This window comes from Apteryx rowi, unplaced genomic scaffold (assembly GCF_003343035.1).
Source record: "Apteryx rowi isolate R43461 unplaced genomic scaffold, aptRow1 scaffold_308, whole genome shotgun sequence".
NCBI lineage: Eukaryota > Metazoa > Chordata > Aves > Apterygiformes > Apterygidae > Apteryx > Apteryx rowi.
This window is the reverse complement of record NW_020449508.1, coordinates 833,421-851,266: the sequence shown is the minus strand read 5'-3', so window position 1 is coordinate 851,266 and position 17,846 is coordinate 833,421. Positions and strand designations below refer to the sequence as shown.

The 17,846-nt window shown below is 35.6% G+C and overlaps 1 protein-coding gene across 5 annotated transcripts in view; it reads right to left on the bottom strand.

Annotated features, from left to right (window-relative positions):
* Window positions 1–17,846, bottom strand: part of PPP2R3B (protein phosphatase 2 regulatory subunit B''beta) — a 56,102-nt gene that overhangs the window by 4,044 nt on the left and 34,212 nt on the right. For 4 of the 5 annotated variants that reach the window (XM_026070283.1, XM_026070284.1, XM_026070286.1 and 1 more), the window contains exons 4-13: window positions 17,172–17,275; window positions 16,472–16,574; window positions 15,660–15,734; window positions 12,042–12,128; window positions 11,453–11,609; window positions 9,421–9,469; window positions 8,063–8,152; window positions 7,173–7,348; window positions 3,644–3,762; window positions 3,453–3,559 (exon numbers count right to left, since the gene is read on the bottom strand). In XM_026070283.1, coding sequence (XP_025926068.1) covers window positions 3,453–3,559; window positions 3,644–3,762; window positions 7,173–7,348; window positions 8,063–8,152; window positions 9,421–9,469; window positions 11,453–11,609; window positions 12,042–12,128; window positions 15,660–15,734; window positions 16,472–16,574; window positions 17,172–17,275 — 1,067 coding nt within the window. Of the gene's footprint in view, window positions 1–1,069; window positions 1,144–3,452; window positions 3,560–3,643; window positions 3,763–7,172; window positions 7,349–8,062; window positions 8,153–9,420; window positions 9,470–11,452; window positions 11,610–12,041; window positions 12,129–15,659; window positions 15,735–16,471; window positions 16,575–17,171; window positions 17,276–17,846 lie in introns of all 5 variants that reach the window. The other variant, XM_026070287.1, reaches the window with a different exon arrangement.

The following is a 17,846-nucleotide window of genomic DNA, read 5'->3' as shown; positions in this document are numbered from 1 at the left end:
TACTTAAACTGTAACTGCAGGGACATATAAAGAAAACCTGGTGCCTGTGCTGAGAGGGGAACAAACTTCAGGGAAGTACCTGAAAAACTAAGTGTCCAAGACTTGTTAAATTTTCACTCTTTGGTAAAATTCTAAGTTAATTTTTTAAAAATACAATCCTAAAATTTAACTTGAGAAACATTTTGTATTTTAGCTTTTATTGTAAGCTTTCTGTGTAAAGTCACAGAACTACAATACCAAGTACACCTTGAATGAAAGTTTTGTGCAAAAAGAAACAAAAGTGATCCAACTGCAAGAATACTGGCTGTGAATTTTGTGGCATTCATCTTTACCAAAATTAGACATCTGGGGGGGGAATAATAATAATAAAAATATATATACACACATTCTTGTTTAGGCTAAATTATATATAGATTTATATATATATAGGTGTATATATAATTTATATATAAATTTAGCCTAAACAAGAATCATAGAAATGCTCTTAACTCTGAGAGACAGCTGCAGTCAGTGAGCTCATAACTGAATCAGAATCAAAGTACCCTGAGGCTCTTTCTTTATACCCCATCTGTACCTGTGGGTGGAATCATGCCTAAATATTATCTCAGAACTTTACAAAATTATACTTGCCTACAACAGCCCAGTAATTTCAAACCCTTAATCAGAGGTACAGAGTAATTTGACTTCCCTCTTTTCTTGTATCAAAAGGTAGAGGATATTTTACCACCAATTTACTTTCGGTTGTCAGTGATATTGCATTGCAATCCGAGGACAAAATGGTAGAGAAACAGCCAAAATCTTTCTATGACAATCCAGATAAGGATTAGGTTTTAAAGACCATATAGCATGCTACTGAACCATAAAGTATACTTTAAGTGACAGAAGAACTAGTTTCTCAGGATATTCCAAAGCAACGCTATAAGAGGCTCAAGTGGCTAGAAGATAATAGTATCTTACTGGAATTCAGAAAATCCACATTTACTAACTTTATCTCAGGTGGACTTAAGACAAATTTAGTCAGAAAAACTCTGAATTTTGGAACTTAGTATCTCAGTCAGAATGAGCTTACCACTCAAATTCTAGATGATCACAACAACAGCAGTAGCACAATTTTCAAATAGGAAAGTGGAAAACGGATGATTGCTGTGACAGAAATAAACAAAAAGACCAACAGAAGATACAGAAAATAAGGTGAAAACCACTACAGTGTATCAAGTTTGAGGAAGTGGTTTTGGCTAAGATTTAAGATGTTCAGATTTAACAGTACCTTGAAGTCTCCAAAAGCCATTCCAGCTGTTCCAGCTCGGACTCTCAGGCTGGCCTGCCAATGCACTGATTTACTGTATGATATTAAGGGGAGCCTTTGTGAAACTGAGGTGATAGGAGACAACACTGTAGGAGCCAGTCTGATCCTGTCTGCCTAGGTCCAGCAATAACATTAAGTTTTGACTCCTGATGGTTTAAACCTGTTAATTTTAGTAGGGCATTCTAGAACTGAGGGCCAAAAATCTGCATCTTCCGCTGGATTATAGGAAACCCACTAGTTTTGTCAGTGGTGGCAGTTACCATTGATTATTTCAATGTGACATTTCACAACCTTAGATTCATCAAGTGCATTACACAGTCTCAATAACTTAAAAAGTATACAAACAAGTGTCAAGAGGTACATATATATTCCACACCTCCCCCAAACTTAGTCTATGATCTTAAGGGATGAAAAAAGATGAAAAACTGAAGGCTAATATTGCCTAACTCACAGCACAATAAAGCCCTTGTCAGTTCTGTAATATTAATCAATTCCAGAGATGGCCCCATGAAGAGTTAAGAGTATGATCCCCTTAACACTGAAGATACTAGGTGATTATAACAATTCTCTCCCTTCCCTCTTCTCACATGTTTTCTTTTAATACGTTTCTTGAACTCACTGTGTTAGAGCATCTTTCTATCTCAGGTTTTAGAGCAGTCTTGAATATCTATAACTAGTACTTCTCCAAATGATTGGGCAAGAGTCACAGACATTTTAAAAATTGATACTGTTGTCTGGCTTGAAGAGATGTTCCTGCTCATGGGAGGAAAGGAAATGCAGGAATGTTTTTGCTAGACAGGTCCATCAACTTAAGGCCAAAAACAAGTTAAAACTGCACTTATTTTGCTTATTTTTAATAACAAGAATGATAAATGGCAAATCCAAGACTTTGAAAGCTGAACTTCATTGCTCCCAATTGAAAACAAGATTTGAAAACCTGACAGCAAGTACAGTAAGATTCCAAGAGGTTGTGGAAGCAATGCAGCAAGAAGTAAAGGAATGATTTAGAAATAGTAACATTTATTATTTATTTGTTCTTTTAGAACTGCAAGGAATCACAGGATGGTTGAGGTTGGAAAGGACCTTTGGAGATCCAACCCCCCTGCTCAAACAGGGTCACCTAGAGCAGGCTGCCCAGGACCATGTCCAGCTAGGTTTTGAATATCTCCAAGGATGGAGACTTCACAACCTCTCTGGGCAACCTGGTCCAGTGCTCAGTCACCCTCACAGTAAAGTTTTTTCTTATATTCAGATGGAATTCCCAGTGTTTCAGTTTGTGCCCATTGCCTCTCGTCCTGTCACTGGGCACCACTGAGAAAGGTCTGGCTGCATCTTTTTTACCCTCCCTTCAGATATTTATACACATCAATAAGATCCCCCTTAGCTTTCTCTTCTCCAGGCTGAACAGTCCCACTCTCTCAGCATCTTCTCATATGAGATACTCCAGTCCCTTAATCATCTTAGTAGCCCTTTGCTGGACTCATTCCAGTATGTACATGTCTCTTGTACCAAGGAGCCCAGACCTGGACCCAGCATTCCAGGTGCGGCCTCACCAGCATGGAGTAGCAGGGAAAGATTACCTCCCTCAACCTGCTGGTAAYGCTCCTCCTAAATGCGGCCCAGGATACCATTGACCTTCTTTGCCATGAGGGCATGCTGCTGGCTCATGTCCAACTTGTTGTCCACCAAGACCCCCAGGTCCTTCTCTGCAAGGTTCCTTTCCAGCAGGTCAGCCCACAGCCTGTACTGCTGCAGATGCAGGTGAAAATACTTTAAGTTGATATAAGTTCAACTTATATCAAAGATGAGTTTGGAAATAAGAGTTGTTTCTCAAAACAGGCTCTTAGTTCACTTAAAAACAAGTTCAAAATTTAAATGTCATTTTGTTTTGTTGTGAAACTGTTTAAAATCTTTTTTCCTCCAAATATTTGAAGTAGGACCTAATCTTTGACAAAAACAATGTGATCATAAACTGTCAAGGAATATTTTTTTCTGGGTATAAGCAAACTTCTTCCTCCCCACTGAGCATGCGGCTAAACAAGACAAAGAACAAGGTTGTACAAAAAATAACATTAAGGATGAGACTGATGGTGAGGCTTTATATCAGCAGATAGGACTCAGACCAACTCTCCTGCTACATCCTTACCCATCATTCCACTGGTCACTTGCTGCCTCTTCCGCTACCAGGATATCATACTCTTCAGCAGCATACTTCTCCCAATCAGAGATCTCTTGGCTTTCACCTTCACCATCCTAAACAATCACATTGCAAGTTATACAAAAGTGTATTAGGCATTAAGCATGTAGCTAGTAAAATTTTTAAAGCTTCATACTCACCCGCAACACAGAATATTGATCCTTCTGTTCATGGTCGAGATATTTTTCAATGTTGAAAAAAGTATCAAAAAACACATTTGTCAACTTACATTTCTTTAAATCATGCAGAGTAATCTTTCCTGTTAAGAAGATTTCAAGATAAGATATTTAGAGCTGTAATTATCCTTCCTCCAAAAAGGACAAATGTTATTCAAAAGTTAAGTCAAAATTTTACTCAAGAACATTTGCCACTAGGGCTCAGTGCAATAGGAAAAAATTGAATAGATTAAATACCTACAGAAGTGTCCTTCGAAGTGCAAAAAAACCTTTTAAATATTTCAGATTTGTTATTTGCTTTAGCTGCCCTCCTACTGTCCTTCAACATGTAAGAATGAGATGCAGTCTACCGTAYGTAGCTATTAAAAGTCATTTAAGCTAATTGTCCAGGTTTCCTCAAGAGATGGAAGCCCCCAACAAGCTAGTCATTCCATCCCAAGAAGTGTTTGGGTAGCAGGAAGGAATCTCCTCTGACAGTGGCCCCACTAATAAATGTATGAGATAATTTATATAAAAAGAGCAGAGGAATCTATTTTGCATGACACAAGTTAAGGCAATCCATCTCACTAAGCTCCTTCAACCTCTGAAATAATTTTTATGGGCCCTCAAAATGTGGCATTTAGTTTAGAGCTGTGTGTGTGACTGCTTCATACAAATGACTTTTTCCATAAAGACTAGTTTCCTCACACTTGTCCAGCATGATTAATATTCACTGCTTCAGAAGTCTAAATGTTCAGATTTCTTAAGTGATACTTTAAAGACCCAAAGCAATGGATCTGTTGAGTGTTAGAACTATTTGTCAGGTTGCTCAGAAATGTAACCTGGCAGAATGACTGAAAAATACCAGACATACAAGGAAAGACAGATGTCAATCCTTAAAACTCTCCTTTATTAATTCACCTTAGATACAGCCAGTCTTCTGCTGTCAATCAAAGAGAGGCTAACTATAGATGTCATGGAAGAGTACAAGAACAGCTAAATTTACAACAGTATTTCTTCAGCATACTATTCTCAGCCTATAACAATGTATAACTCAAAGACATGAAAGGGAAGTAAGGTCTTTGAATCTGAATCCCATTGGGAAATTTTTGCCACACAAGTGCCTAGTGCCATCTGAAGTGCCCAGCTTAGAGCTGATGCTACAGAAGGACATGAATGGCACCTGTGTTGTATCTGTCAGATCCACACAGATGTCTGATGTACCAGGCCATCTCAAGTGGTGGGAACCCCCCACAACCAAGCAACTGATTTGAGTCTAGTTATATAAGCTCCCTATTTAGTCACATGCATTTGGGTGGTTGATTTGCACTCCAGCTTCCATGGACTGCAATGGGAACTTAAAGGCGTAAGGCTCATGTAGACTCCCACATTGTCTCTCAAAAGACCGTTAAAAAGAACAGAATTGACATAACTAAATTCAGGTTTCTACAAATTCAACAATTTGCTTTGTGGTACACAGAGCATCCTGTAGCAAAGTGTACCACAGTTTAGCTATATGCAAGTACTTTTTTTGTTTTAAATCTACAAGTTGAAATTTCATTTGATGCTACTAGTTTGTGTTAGGAAAGCTGCACAAGAATTTTTTCTTAATCCACCTTCTCCATGTCACACAGTTTTTGTAAAAACCCTATCAGCCCTTCAGAATTGGCTTTCATTTTCATTGTCCCAAATAATTCTTCTCTTGGTTGTGTTTCACAGCCTCCTTTTATCATCTTCATGATACAGAACAGATACACATCAATCATCTTTGATTTCAAATGCAGAACAGCAACATTACTGAAAATGTCTGCCTTTTAAGAGTATAATGTACAAGAGTGGAAGGGATCTCCTAAGTTCAGGAGGCTGTCATAGGGAACCATATCACAGAAATCTTATTCTGAGAGCTTACTTCATTTCATTGTAAATCCCCCCACCAATGCATCATGCATTGGAAGGTTTGTCTAGGAACTTCATTGCATGATATCTAGAAATGAGCTTCCAGCCTAAACATACTTTATATTCCTTTTTCATTTACAATTTTATCATCTGCTTCTACAAATGGGTTTTCATCTCACAAGTCCATATTAACTCAGTTTTAGATAAGAATGTGAAGCTTCTGTTCTCTAAAACCAATTTTGAGCTATTTCAATTCCCTTAGCATGCAGAATATCATGTCTCAATAATGGACAAGTGCCTTTTTCTTCAATAAGTTTAAGTTTGTTGTAATTTAAATATCTTCAATACAGGAAATAAGCTGGGCAATAAGCAAGATGATTATTTATTATTAATTTATTCTAGAATAAATTAATGTTACATGTAGAGACATTAAACAGAACAACCTTCCTACACACRGTTGAAGCAATGCCTGAAACTCAGGTAGCAAAAGCTGTTTCATAAAAAACTAGCATAACAAAGGAATTAAGATGGTCAACAATCTATTTCTACCACACACACAAAAAAATGACGACATATGTGTATGGATAGAGAATCTGTTACTCCTAGCAAACACTTTAAGAGCAAAGAGGCCAGTTCTAAATTTATTGCAATGCAGAGTCTGTACAATAACAACTAGATTGTATGCCAAGTCCTTTTACACACTGCAACTGACATTAAAAAAAGTATAGCCATAATAAGGATTATTAGTGATACCTATAGTGAAGTGCTCAGACGTCACATTTAGATGGTTTGATTTCAGATGTGCTGAGTTCAAGAAATCCCTGAACACTTATCCACATGAGGGCTACAACAGTTTTATTAAACTAGTGAGATAAGTATCAAAAACAGCGCAGAGGTAGAGGCAGCGAACATGTGGAATACTACTCAACACCACAGTAACATGTTCAGAAAGACATTCAAAATATTTTTTTGTACAGAACAGCAAATAAAGTGAGCATCATGATGTATTATACTTTTTAAGGCATAACCTGTAAACTCAAATTTCATCAGCTAAAGATCATACATGTCAAATACAGGAGGGTAGAATGCAGAAGGTTTAATGAACTTCAAAACATGGAAAATGGCCAAAAACTAAGGACAGTTTAATATTCAGCTATTTTTAATCCCATTGGTATGAATTTGTTAGTGGAAATTCAGGCTCCTAAAGTAATTTCATTACTGATCTAGAGACAAGCACCACTTAGACACTTGTCCCTCTGCAGGAATCTAAAATAAATGAGTATTGGGAACAGGTAGGCAGCAAGAGAAACAGAACATTCAAGAGCTTTTCTTGAGAGCACCACCACAGCCAGACAGTGACAAGATTTCATTTGAGACTAAACATGGCTATAAGCCCAAAATAAAAGCCTTAGAAGAATTTTAAAACAGCATATTACCTTTTAGTATGAAAATGAATATCTGCCTGTCCTCAGAAGACCWTTCAATTAATAAGCACTAATAGGCTTTAGAGAGATACACCAAGGCATATTCTCAGTATAGCCAACAGAATGTTCTTAGGGGAACACTAACTCCTAATCCATAGAGGCAGAAGTTACATAATGGAAAAGGATTTTGTTACCTTCATATTGTGGCTTCACAAGATCCAGCATCTGGCACAAACAGTCTTCAAATGGCAAAGGTTCTATGGCCATGTTATCTAATTTTTGGCACTGTTCTTCATAAAAATACTCCAGTTCATACATAGACAAAGCACCGTCCCCATCAAGATCCATGCAGCGAAACCAGTATTCAATGCTGAAATTCAGTAATTTTATTAAAGAACAGTTTATACAAGCTTATTAAGGAGTTAAGAATTTATGTTGCCTGTTTTAAAGGCTGCACTGCTTACAGACGCAAACCTAGACTTATGCCTACGTTCCATAATGCCATAGGAAGTCATTAAACAAGAAACATATATTGTGATAAGAGTTTCTGACATTGTTTGCATTTGAAAAAACTTGTAAATTGTGAGGGGATGATGGAGAAGATAAAAGTCTAAAACATGTGGCGTTATATGAGAACTCAAGGGAGCCAATGAAAAAATGAAATTGTACCATCAATATGAAAAAAGATCTTGGGTTTTGAAGAAGCCAATAACACTTCACACAGTAMGTTTCTTATCAATATCCTACAGCTAATGGCTAGCTGGGTAGTTCCCAAGAACCTCCAGCATCATGAAACAGCCACATTTTCCTTTATCTATGACTCTGTCCATTAGTAGGCTACACATATGTGGAACAGTAACATTTAATTACCCTCGTAAAAGTCATTAAGATAGATCTTTACAGTGGTAACACTAGAAGCAACTGAGAAATAAGAACCATACAATGAACTGCAGCCAGTTTTCCATTCATGTTTTCACAGCTTAGCTTCTCCCAGAGTTCTAACTGAGCATCAACGGTTCCCGTTCAAAGATTAGAAAACCAATAAAGCCAATTTTTAGTTCTGTTAAAATAAATTCATTTTTACCTTGTCGGAGTCTTTTTGTCCTCTTCAGATATCAAAAACCAGACAAAATCAGCATAGCTAATTTTTCCGTCTTTTTGTGCTTTTCTACCTCTTGAAGGCCAGTGCAGGAAAAAAAAATAAAGGATTTGTTTTAAAATGCTTAAGTTTTAGTAAGCAAAATTAAGAATTACTTTCCTCGTTGCTATTAACCGTTTATATATTTTGCTAAAAGACAGTGTTTGTAAGGTGGCTTGTCAGAGACTGCTTTGATCATTGAGGGCAAGAAAGCTTCACGTGCTCTGTTCTATTTCTACTGCAGTGGGTATTTATAGAGAAGGGTAACAAGCGAATAGTACCTGCGCAGAGGAACCTACAGCTTCCCTTCTTGGACAGCAATACAGTACCTTAGTTATGAACAAAGGAGCTATTTCAATTTGTTTTTAATTTATACAAGCACATGTGCTTTTTAGAATCCCTATTGAGCTAAAAGTGTTGAGAATTTAAAGTTGTACAGAGCTCCATCAGCTAAGAGTACTAGGATGGAAATATGAAAATAAGAATGAAATGAAGATATTCAGGAAGTAAATGTAAGTGACAAGAAAGTAATTGTCTGTTTCTACTCTTATACCACAGAACATAGCATCTGAATACTTTCTGAATAGATGTCATCAAGCTTTCTAGTAAAAAGTCAGATAGGCAGCTTTTCCCAGGAATATTCATTCACAAAATTCCCATTTACTGTTACCCTCACAATGTTTAGAAAAATATGCGTGCTTTTTGTATTGCCCAAATCACTCGCATAAAAAGGAAGGAGTAAGCTCTAGACATGTGCGTGCCAAGTGTCATTTCAACTTTTGTCATGCCATTTCTGTTTATCAATCACTTTCTAGCTGCAAATATAGCATGAATGATAGCAAAATGTTTCAAAACTGAGTAAAATACCGTATCTACATGAGACAAAGTCAGTTCAAGTAGAACAATGAAGAATGACTGTCAAAAGCATGAAATACCTCAACTGAAGGTATTTTTCTAAACTTGCTTATGCAATAAGCATTCATTTTACAAGCACTACTGAAAAGTGCAATTCCCTTTGAGAATTCTACAGCTTTGATGGATGGAAAAAACAAAGCCAACATTCTTCCCTTCTTCATTTCCATCCCTGCTGAGCTGTACAATATTCAATGGCTTGTGTTAATATGGGTAAAGAAAGAAAAGTAAAGATCTTGGACTGAGCCAAAGATTCCAAGAATACTGTAGTGTTTGAACTACAATATTAAGCCTTGAAATTCACTATTCCATTCTAGGGGAAGTCATCTATTCTAAAAACGTCATGCTCGATTTAACAAATATAGATATAAATCAGCATACAAAGTAATTACCTTGTTACTGCTCCTGAGAAGATCCTCTCTATCATCCTATTTGATATTGCTGTGAAAGAAAGGTACATAACTGACACCACATTTTACACAAGTTATTTGTGCTTTGTATTGTCTAGTTGACGAGTTTATTGGAAACCTCTTATACATACACATCTGTGAGAAAGATCAAGTGAGGCTCTTATTAATCCTTTTGAGTCCCATTGAAGAGGTTCATTTAACACACAGTCTCCAAAGCAATGCTAGAACTAACCACCTTTGAATTCAGGCTTGATGCAACAATAGTAACGTAATAAAAACAACAAAATTGGCTGATTACTAAGACAGCATTTACCAGTAAATCATGTTTTCAAGTGTCATTCCAGTTTATATGACCTAGCTTTTGGGAAAGAGCCAAAAATAGAATTGGCACGTTAATACATAATGAGCATACCTAACTGGTTCTGACCTGGGTCTACTTCCAACATAGTTCTGATCCATGCTTCTATTTTGAGACCACTTCAGGGATGTTAGAGATATCTTAACTGAGTACTGCTTTCTGTAAAGGATACTGTGCCAGAATATTGTATTCAGGATAATGTATCCTGAAGAATCTGTGAATGGTACTCAAAGCTGCACAAGATACTATTCTCACAGAAGCAGAATTACTTCTGATTATTCTATCTCAGATTTTTTTTTTTTTAAGACATTGCAGAAATACTGATAATTAACCCAAGTGGTTAACCATTAAAACAGTTAATCTGTCTTATATACATTTGATGATGTTATCACCATATTAATTGGAACATTAGTCCCTGCTTAACATTTATCCCCAGAACTGTGGGATAGCCAGTTTGTTTCAGACATATCATGTGCTGCTTCTATGTACTTTTAAAACACTGAGGAAGTAGTTCATTCTTCTCAACAACACCTATACACTTTAATGTTTTTTATTATTATGCATAAAAAGTGTTTGATATAGCCTAATTTTAGGCCAGCCACAGTAAGAAAGGAAGGGACTGATGAACCAAAATTACCTAATTTAGACATGCAAAAAATAGAAGTTTACCCATTTTTAGACATAGGTCTTAATCATATCCATTTTATGTTCATATTTAGGCTAGTTCTCATTAGGCAGCAGTCCTTAAAACTTAGACCAGTATTCTGTAGTTTAAAGGATGCAGAAAGGTGCAGAACTAAACTGCCTGTGGCCTGATTTCTATTCTGCTTATTTCCTGCTGCGTACTAGCTCAGTAGAGCAACCGCTCAAACAAAAGCCTTCTTTCCACAGTGTCCTAATGTGTCAGACTTCAGTAGGCAAGCCTTCAGGAAGCAACAAGAACTCTATTTATTCTTTTTGGTAAGGGATAATATTCCATAGCCACCATAGCCACTTTGTGTTTAAGTAAGCTTTCCAGTCCTGAAAGAAATAATTTTAAGATGACAATAGACACAAAGCATCTGAAAAATAAGTTTGATACAAGCTACAAGAATATTTGTTAGGTACAAGTGTGCAAGACTGCAGAATCTCAACATCATTGCAGCTTGTGAATGCAGAAAACAAAGCCACTAAATAGCATTAAAACAACTTGAAATATATTGTAGTTGAGTCAACAAAAGCTTCTGATAAGCAAAGCATCCAAATGTTTGTCTTACTTTTCTACTCTTTTCCATGTTCTTTTCCATAAAAGCTTTGCTACTTGAATAATATCAGTAAAATGGATTGTTTCCAAAGATAACAACCCAAAACCTTCAAGTGAAGCCATTTATAACGTACCAAGACTTAAGTCATTTTTTTAAATCAAGCCTATACATTTACAAGTGCCTTTCCTCTTCTACTACTTTGCCAAGATCAGGGTTCAAATCCAGAATTTTCTTCAAATTTGATATCACTAGACATGAAGTGGTGTCACAGATGACTTGTCTGCTTTATTTCCCTGAGTCAGCAGAATCAGCTATTTAACAGATTCATGAACATTGGCTTTGGCAATTAACTACTTCCTCAGTTTAAAGTTTACAGTTCCTTTAACCCACAAAGGTACTTCATTTGTCATACCATGATCATTATGCCGAGCTAAATCCTTCCGATCAATATAGAGGTCATGATCTGTATCCAGCTCCCAAAATTTGCAATAGATTACATAGAAGTGTTCATATGAGAAGTACTCTGTCAGCTGGTTAATATCAGCTTCCTCTTCCAATAATGCCACATTCTATTAACAAAAGGATAAACAGAACACAGTAAAGAATTTCTAAAATGGCTGTTGCATGATCTGAGTTTTCATAACCAGGTTAATATAAGTATTGTCTAAAAGTCTTTCGGTGAAACTATTTTATCTTCAGACAGTAAACACCATGAGGTATGACAGCAAACATTTAATACACAAGGTTGAAAGGTAATGTATGCAGAGAAATATGAGATCAGCCAGACTTCCGCTAATTAACTATGTATACATACAACTCTAGATAAAAGATGACATTTAGAGTAAAACACATTCCAGTATATGAGAATTAATGGAACTTGGCCTTCGCTAGTTTTTGGAAAAGGGAGAAATGCTACTTATATTACTCCCTTAAGCATTTAGTCAAAGCAGTTTTTAGACTTGTAGAAACATCTGTCTTGCAAAATTTTATATGTTCTGTACCTGCAAAAAGTTGCTTTTCCTGAGCTCGTTACAAGTTATTTTCCCAGACCAGGACCTATTTACTGTATAAAATATTCTCTGTATAACCTGCAAGAAACAGAAAATTGAAAAGTGATCTTAACTATGTTAACTAAACAGCCTCCCAAAATCTCTGTGATCAAAGATAAATCTTAGTTCAATTGCATTTTAGGACTCCATCTCTCCCCTCTACTGAAGGGTTCACAACTCCATTCTTCTTGTCACTTAGCAGATTGATGCTTCTCTTAAGTCACATTATCAAACTATTTCCAAATCTGCATCTAAACWCATCTGGATATTTTTTTTTTTTCAGTGCTGCACTAGCCATGTCTCATACAGTGAAGCTGTAGAATACCTGTAGCTATCCAGAATATGTCTGCTGACAATTTCACTACCTCCCAATCTTCCAGAACAGCAGGATATCATCTAATAAACCTAGCAATATATCTCATGACTTCAAATTTAAAGACTTAATGTTTACTATAAAAGAATATTTTACTTCACAAATGAAGCAGAGATAGAAGGGGGACTGTCTAAGAAAGATCAAACTACAGAACTGGGGATGCCATTACTTCTGAAGTCCCCAAAGACAACAAACAAACATTTGATGGAAACAATACTTCCTGCGAGTGGAGGGAGAATATATTTTTCCATTTAATTTTATTCTATTTAAAGCTAGTTGAAAAAACTGACAGCAGTATTAAAAAAAGCATGTAAAATATTTTCTAACTGAAGAACAAATATTTATGCAAGAAAGATGACTAGTTTTTATGCTATGAATGATATGAAAACTGGATATGCAATTGAATTAATTTGTTTCTAATACTTGTTTAAATCAGTTTTACATGCAAAATATTTCAGTAGATTTCTGCATTCAGCATAAATTGCTTAACTTTAGTTAAACTATTTCAAAACACTTTCTTCAACTGAATTCAGTAGTCACATCAATTATTTTGACTCGTCAGCCAGTTATACATTTCAAATAAGTCATTTACCACTAAAATGTAGACAAAAACATCTAAACACAGTACAAGCTATAATTGCTTAATTGAAGATGGACTATATACAGCTGATTATCAAAGCACTAAATAGCGCACTTGTACTGTTTTATTTGCAATACAGTAGTTACCAGCCAAAAAGAAGCAATCTTTTTAGAAAACTTCTCTCCCCAAATAAAATCTCTTCCAAACTAAAGATTTCGTTATTTAAGTTTATCACTTCTGATTTTAACTGCAGTAAATCAATAGTTTAAACCAACCGACCATTTCTAAATTACAAAAAAAAAAGTATAATGTATTCATAAAGTTTTAAAATAAAGCTTAAACTGTAGCACACAGCAAGCTCTGCAGCTCTTACTTTGAACAAGAACAGCTGGTTCAATAAACCCAGAAAGGAGAATAAACTGGCCTACTTCTGAAACTTAATTAGCTCAATTCTAATTGTGAGTTCAGGGAAGGCCCATTTTTGGCTTAAACTACAAAGCAATTTTTTCTAAAAAGGTTTTTGCCTTAGCTTTGCAACTTAATCCATCTGCATGTCATTATCTCATCTGTTATACATTTAACTGCTCTAAAAATAAAAACAAAATTGAATGTTTGCTGGAGACAACAGGGAACAAAAACTGTTTTTCTAAAGTGAATCCAATCAGAGTGCAAGTAAATTGTCTGAAAATTGTCCTCTTTACTATGCTGCATGATACTTTGTCAGAAGGGAGAGGAAGTTGTGCAATACACAGATTACAATTTCAAGAATTCACAGTTAAGATATATACATCACTTATTTACAGATTAAATGTATCATCTATTTGCCAAGACAAGCTTTTTAAATATAGTTCAGTCTAATCCTGAACTGACATACCTAGCCTTACCCCACTAGACTGTGACCAACTAACCTATACCAATGCATAGCAGATGGAACCGATTGCTTGTATGGTTGAACACTTACAAGACACCTGCTTCACAAAAGATTATATATATGTGTGTGTGCATGCGTGTATAAATATAAGTATAAACACACACACACACACGTGATAGCAGAAAAATGGATCATTTAACCTCTAACTGCAAGTTAGCATTAACAGACATTAAATCCTCAACTACAGCGCTTACAAAGTCCTTTAGATATACCTTCACATAGCAACATTAAGGCTTCTACAAGTTYAACTATTATCTTGAATACAAGTATAAAATGCCATGCTTCAGCTTAAGAGAAAAATCATCTATAGTTATTTTAGTAATGACTTGGAGGACATAAATTTAGAAGTCTGCACTGGTCAACAGTTACTCCATCCTAAAATAAGACAAGAAAAGGCAGACAGTCCTCCTGCCATTTCTTGTTCTGCAGACAGGTATTTCAAATATTCTTGCTATATTCATAATAATACTAGTTTATTTTCTAAATTTTTGATTAAACATGAATTTCTGTTGAAGACTAGACTAAATTTTGTTAGCAAAATACTGCTAGTATTAATTCGTCTGATATTGCTATACTCAGACCTACTCAAATAAGCTGTTCCTCCAAAGAAAAGCAACTGGAAATGGCAGGACCTCTCTCCTCCTACTGTCCTTCAGGAAAAGCAGCAAGTTTTCACAATTTCAGGCAGAGCAGACTTTGATATCGTTAATCCATTAATAAAAACCACTCACAGGAAGAATCATATCTGACAGGAAAGTTCTGGGATTTCATGTTACCACAGTAATAAGAGGCAAAACCTACTATGGCAGGATATACTTGATAGGCTGGCAGTCTCTATAGGAACGATATGAGGAACCAGAACCAAACACTTTCAAATGGGATTAGAGTGTGCAGAACTAAAGTTTCTATTTTAAAATAAAAGCTTCCACAGCTTAGGGCTAGGTCCAACTATAAATTAAGTAAAATATGACCAATTCTCTGCACGTTTTTGCTAGAAAATATTTGCTAAGCTGGTTTTGACATGCACAAAGAAAGTGAACTGAATGTCCTTTTGGAGAATTTTAATCTTTTGACTTCAGTGAAACTGGCTGTCTAGTCCATGGTTGAGAAAATTTAATGCCACTGATTTTTCTCTTGCATACAAAATGATTACTTCAGTCACATAACTCTAGGAAGAGAGAAATGGAACTTTTCATGTATAAAATCTGCTAAGAAAGAAAATCCCTGAAGAGGAATGTAGTAAGCAGCTTCAATATTATCATTATTTTATTTAATACTGAAATAATCACTTTAATGTAGACCTTTCATTCAGAATTCCATTTAATTAATCCCAGAGTAGGGCCAGGATTCTAATGACTACAATCTATAGCCACAGTCAAGTGTTTAAGATAAGAACAGTCTGTTCTTCATTTAATGTTCATTAGCTTATTCTACACTACTACAATTCAGTGTTTCAAAAATATTAAGTTCAGTGTTCAGCAAATTTAAGTGTTAAGAAAAGCTATGATTATTAAGAAATTGAGTCTGTCTTCACAAGATTTCTAGTCATGTAGAAGATTGACAGCATATTTGACTTTTTTCCAAAGACAAGTATGACAGATTTTTATATATAGTGACTAATTTTAAACATTTTGCTTTTCATACTTAGCTAACAAAAAGCAACTTTTCCAAATAAAAACCACTTACTGTAGTAATGTACCGAGAATGAAATTCAGATGCTTCTTTTAAAAACGATAGGCCAGGATGACTATTCACCACATCCTAAACAGAAAGGAAGAACAATATCCCAAACAGTATTCATTAGTGTCTATATAAAATCATTAGCACAGAACAGCACATCTGCTTCCTTAACCACAACACATCATATCTAACTACATTATTAATGATAATCTCCTTTACAAAGTACTTCATGTAAATATCCCTGTTGATTTTTAAAAACAAAATTATCTTTTAAAAGCTAGAATAACAGAATATATTTTAGAAGAATATGTTAACCAGATGGACATAAGTTATAAGCTGCTACAACTCTTAGTAGCATACTTCTGTGTCTGACTGCAGTCCACTGAAAAACAATTAGGTTTTATTCATTTACTCGGTATTATTTGCTGCTCTGGGAGAAACTATTAGGTCTTAGATTCATCTGTCACTTTTCCCTTGCCTTCCAAAGGACCTCCTTAACTTAAATAGCTTCAACTCCTTTCTAAATCCTGAAGATCTTCTGACCTGTGAGCCGCTCCTGCAAGCAATTTTAAGTCCATGTATCTCACTGTAGCTTGRAAAAAAAAAAAAAAAAAAGAAATCTCACCTTACATAAAATAGCAGTTAACTATAAATGAAGTCACTCACTAGCAACCTAGCTGACCATGCAAAGTGAGTTACACTAAATATCAATGAACTTTTTAAATTAAAACCATGAAAAAGTATGTTTAACTCAAAAAAAATTGCTCTGCCAGGTCATTTTGTTGTGCTTTCCAGAACTAGTTCCAGTTGCAATTTACTTGTAAAAAAGGAATGAAGTCTTCCTGCACCAAGTAGTTGCATCCAGGGTTCATTAGAAGATGAACAAATTTTGCAGCATCATCATAGCAGGTCTGAAGTATTCTGAAATGTAAATATATGCATTTAATACTCTACATTGAAAATTACTCATGCACAGCTTATGAAACTGCAACCACAACATTTAATTCAAAAACAAATTACAAGTGTCAAAGTGCACTCCAAGTGAAGTTATCCAAACAGAATAGGCAGGCGTCTGTTAAGCTTTCTTTGCCATCTAGCATTCTTATACATTTCTAGACAATATATATAGTCTCCTACATTTACATTAAAGGAGGTGGGTACGCAATCAGATTGATTATATGAAAAGATACTAAGTTAGAACTGGAAGCAGAACTAGACAGAAGAAAATGCATTTTTTCCAGAACTGACTTCTGCGAGTTAGAACCGTAGTTTTCACTTTCCCCACAAACAGCTGCAGTCATTTACCGCAAACATTTAAAAATCTATAAACACAGTAAATAAAGATTTATTTATTTTAAAAGGGATGAACTATTTACATTTCCCTAGGTACAAGTCTGCTGTCAATGCTTGATTGTAGGAAAATGTTTTCTTCCCTTTACAGGCTGGATCTCTTTCAGAGCTTAAAATATCACATTTAAATCAAGAAATACAGTACCTCTAAAAATGCAACCTACTTACTTTCGCCACATTGCAACAAATTTATGAACTGACACATATCCTGTTCGTTCACCTCCAGCACAATAAAACAATGGACCTTTCCAGTAAAGCGGGCATTCACAAGCCTAGAATTAAAGCGTACATCAACTCAGTTCATTGATTACTTATCTGAGGGTTACTCCCTCATTTATAAGCCTTTCAAAAATTAAATTTTGCAAGTGTTAACATCACAGGAGAAACGTTTGTATCACTGCACATATGCATAGAGGATTAAAAGCATTTCTGAAACTACAATGAGCACAATTTTTTAAAACAGTTCCTGAAACCAACTGTACACTCCAAAATAATTAAGTTTAAGCAATTGCTTTAGGCATAAATCCAAAAGAGGAAAGCAAAACAGGCATGCTGAAAATTGCCTCATAATAGATGAATGCAGTCACATATCAGCTCTGTCCAAGCTCCAAGCAGCTGAGCAAAGTCCAAGCTAATAAGCTCTGCTAAAGGGCCAGATACGCTTAAGTTGGGCTCAAGACAGCACAAACTGCTATGCAGCTTCTGGACTGGAGCAAGTTTACATTTGTTTGATTCACAGAATGGCTCAACCTCTCTGAATTCGTGCATATGYACGTGTATTTTCTATCCAACTTTCAGTAGCAGGCCAGCCTGCCCTGAGCAGCGGCTGCTTGCTTCAGGACA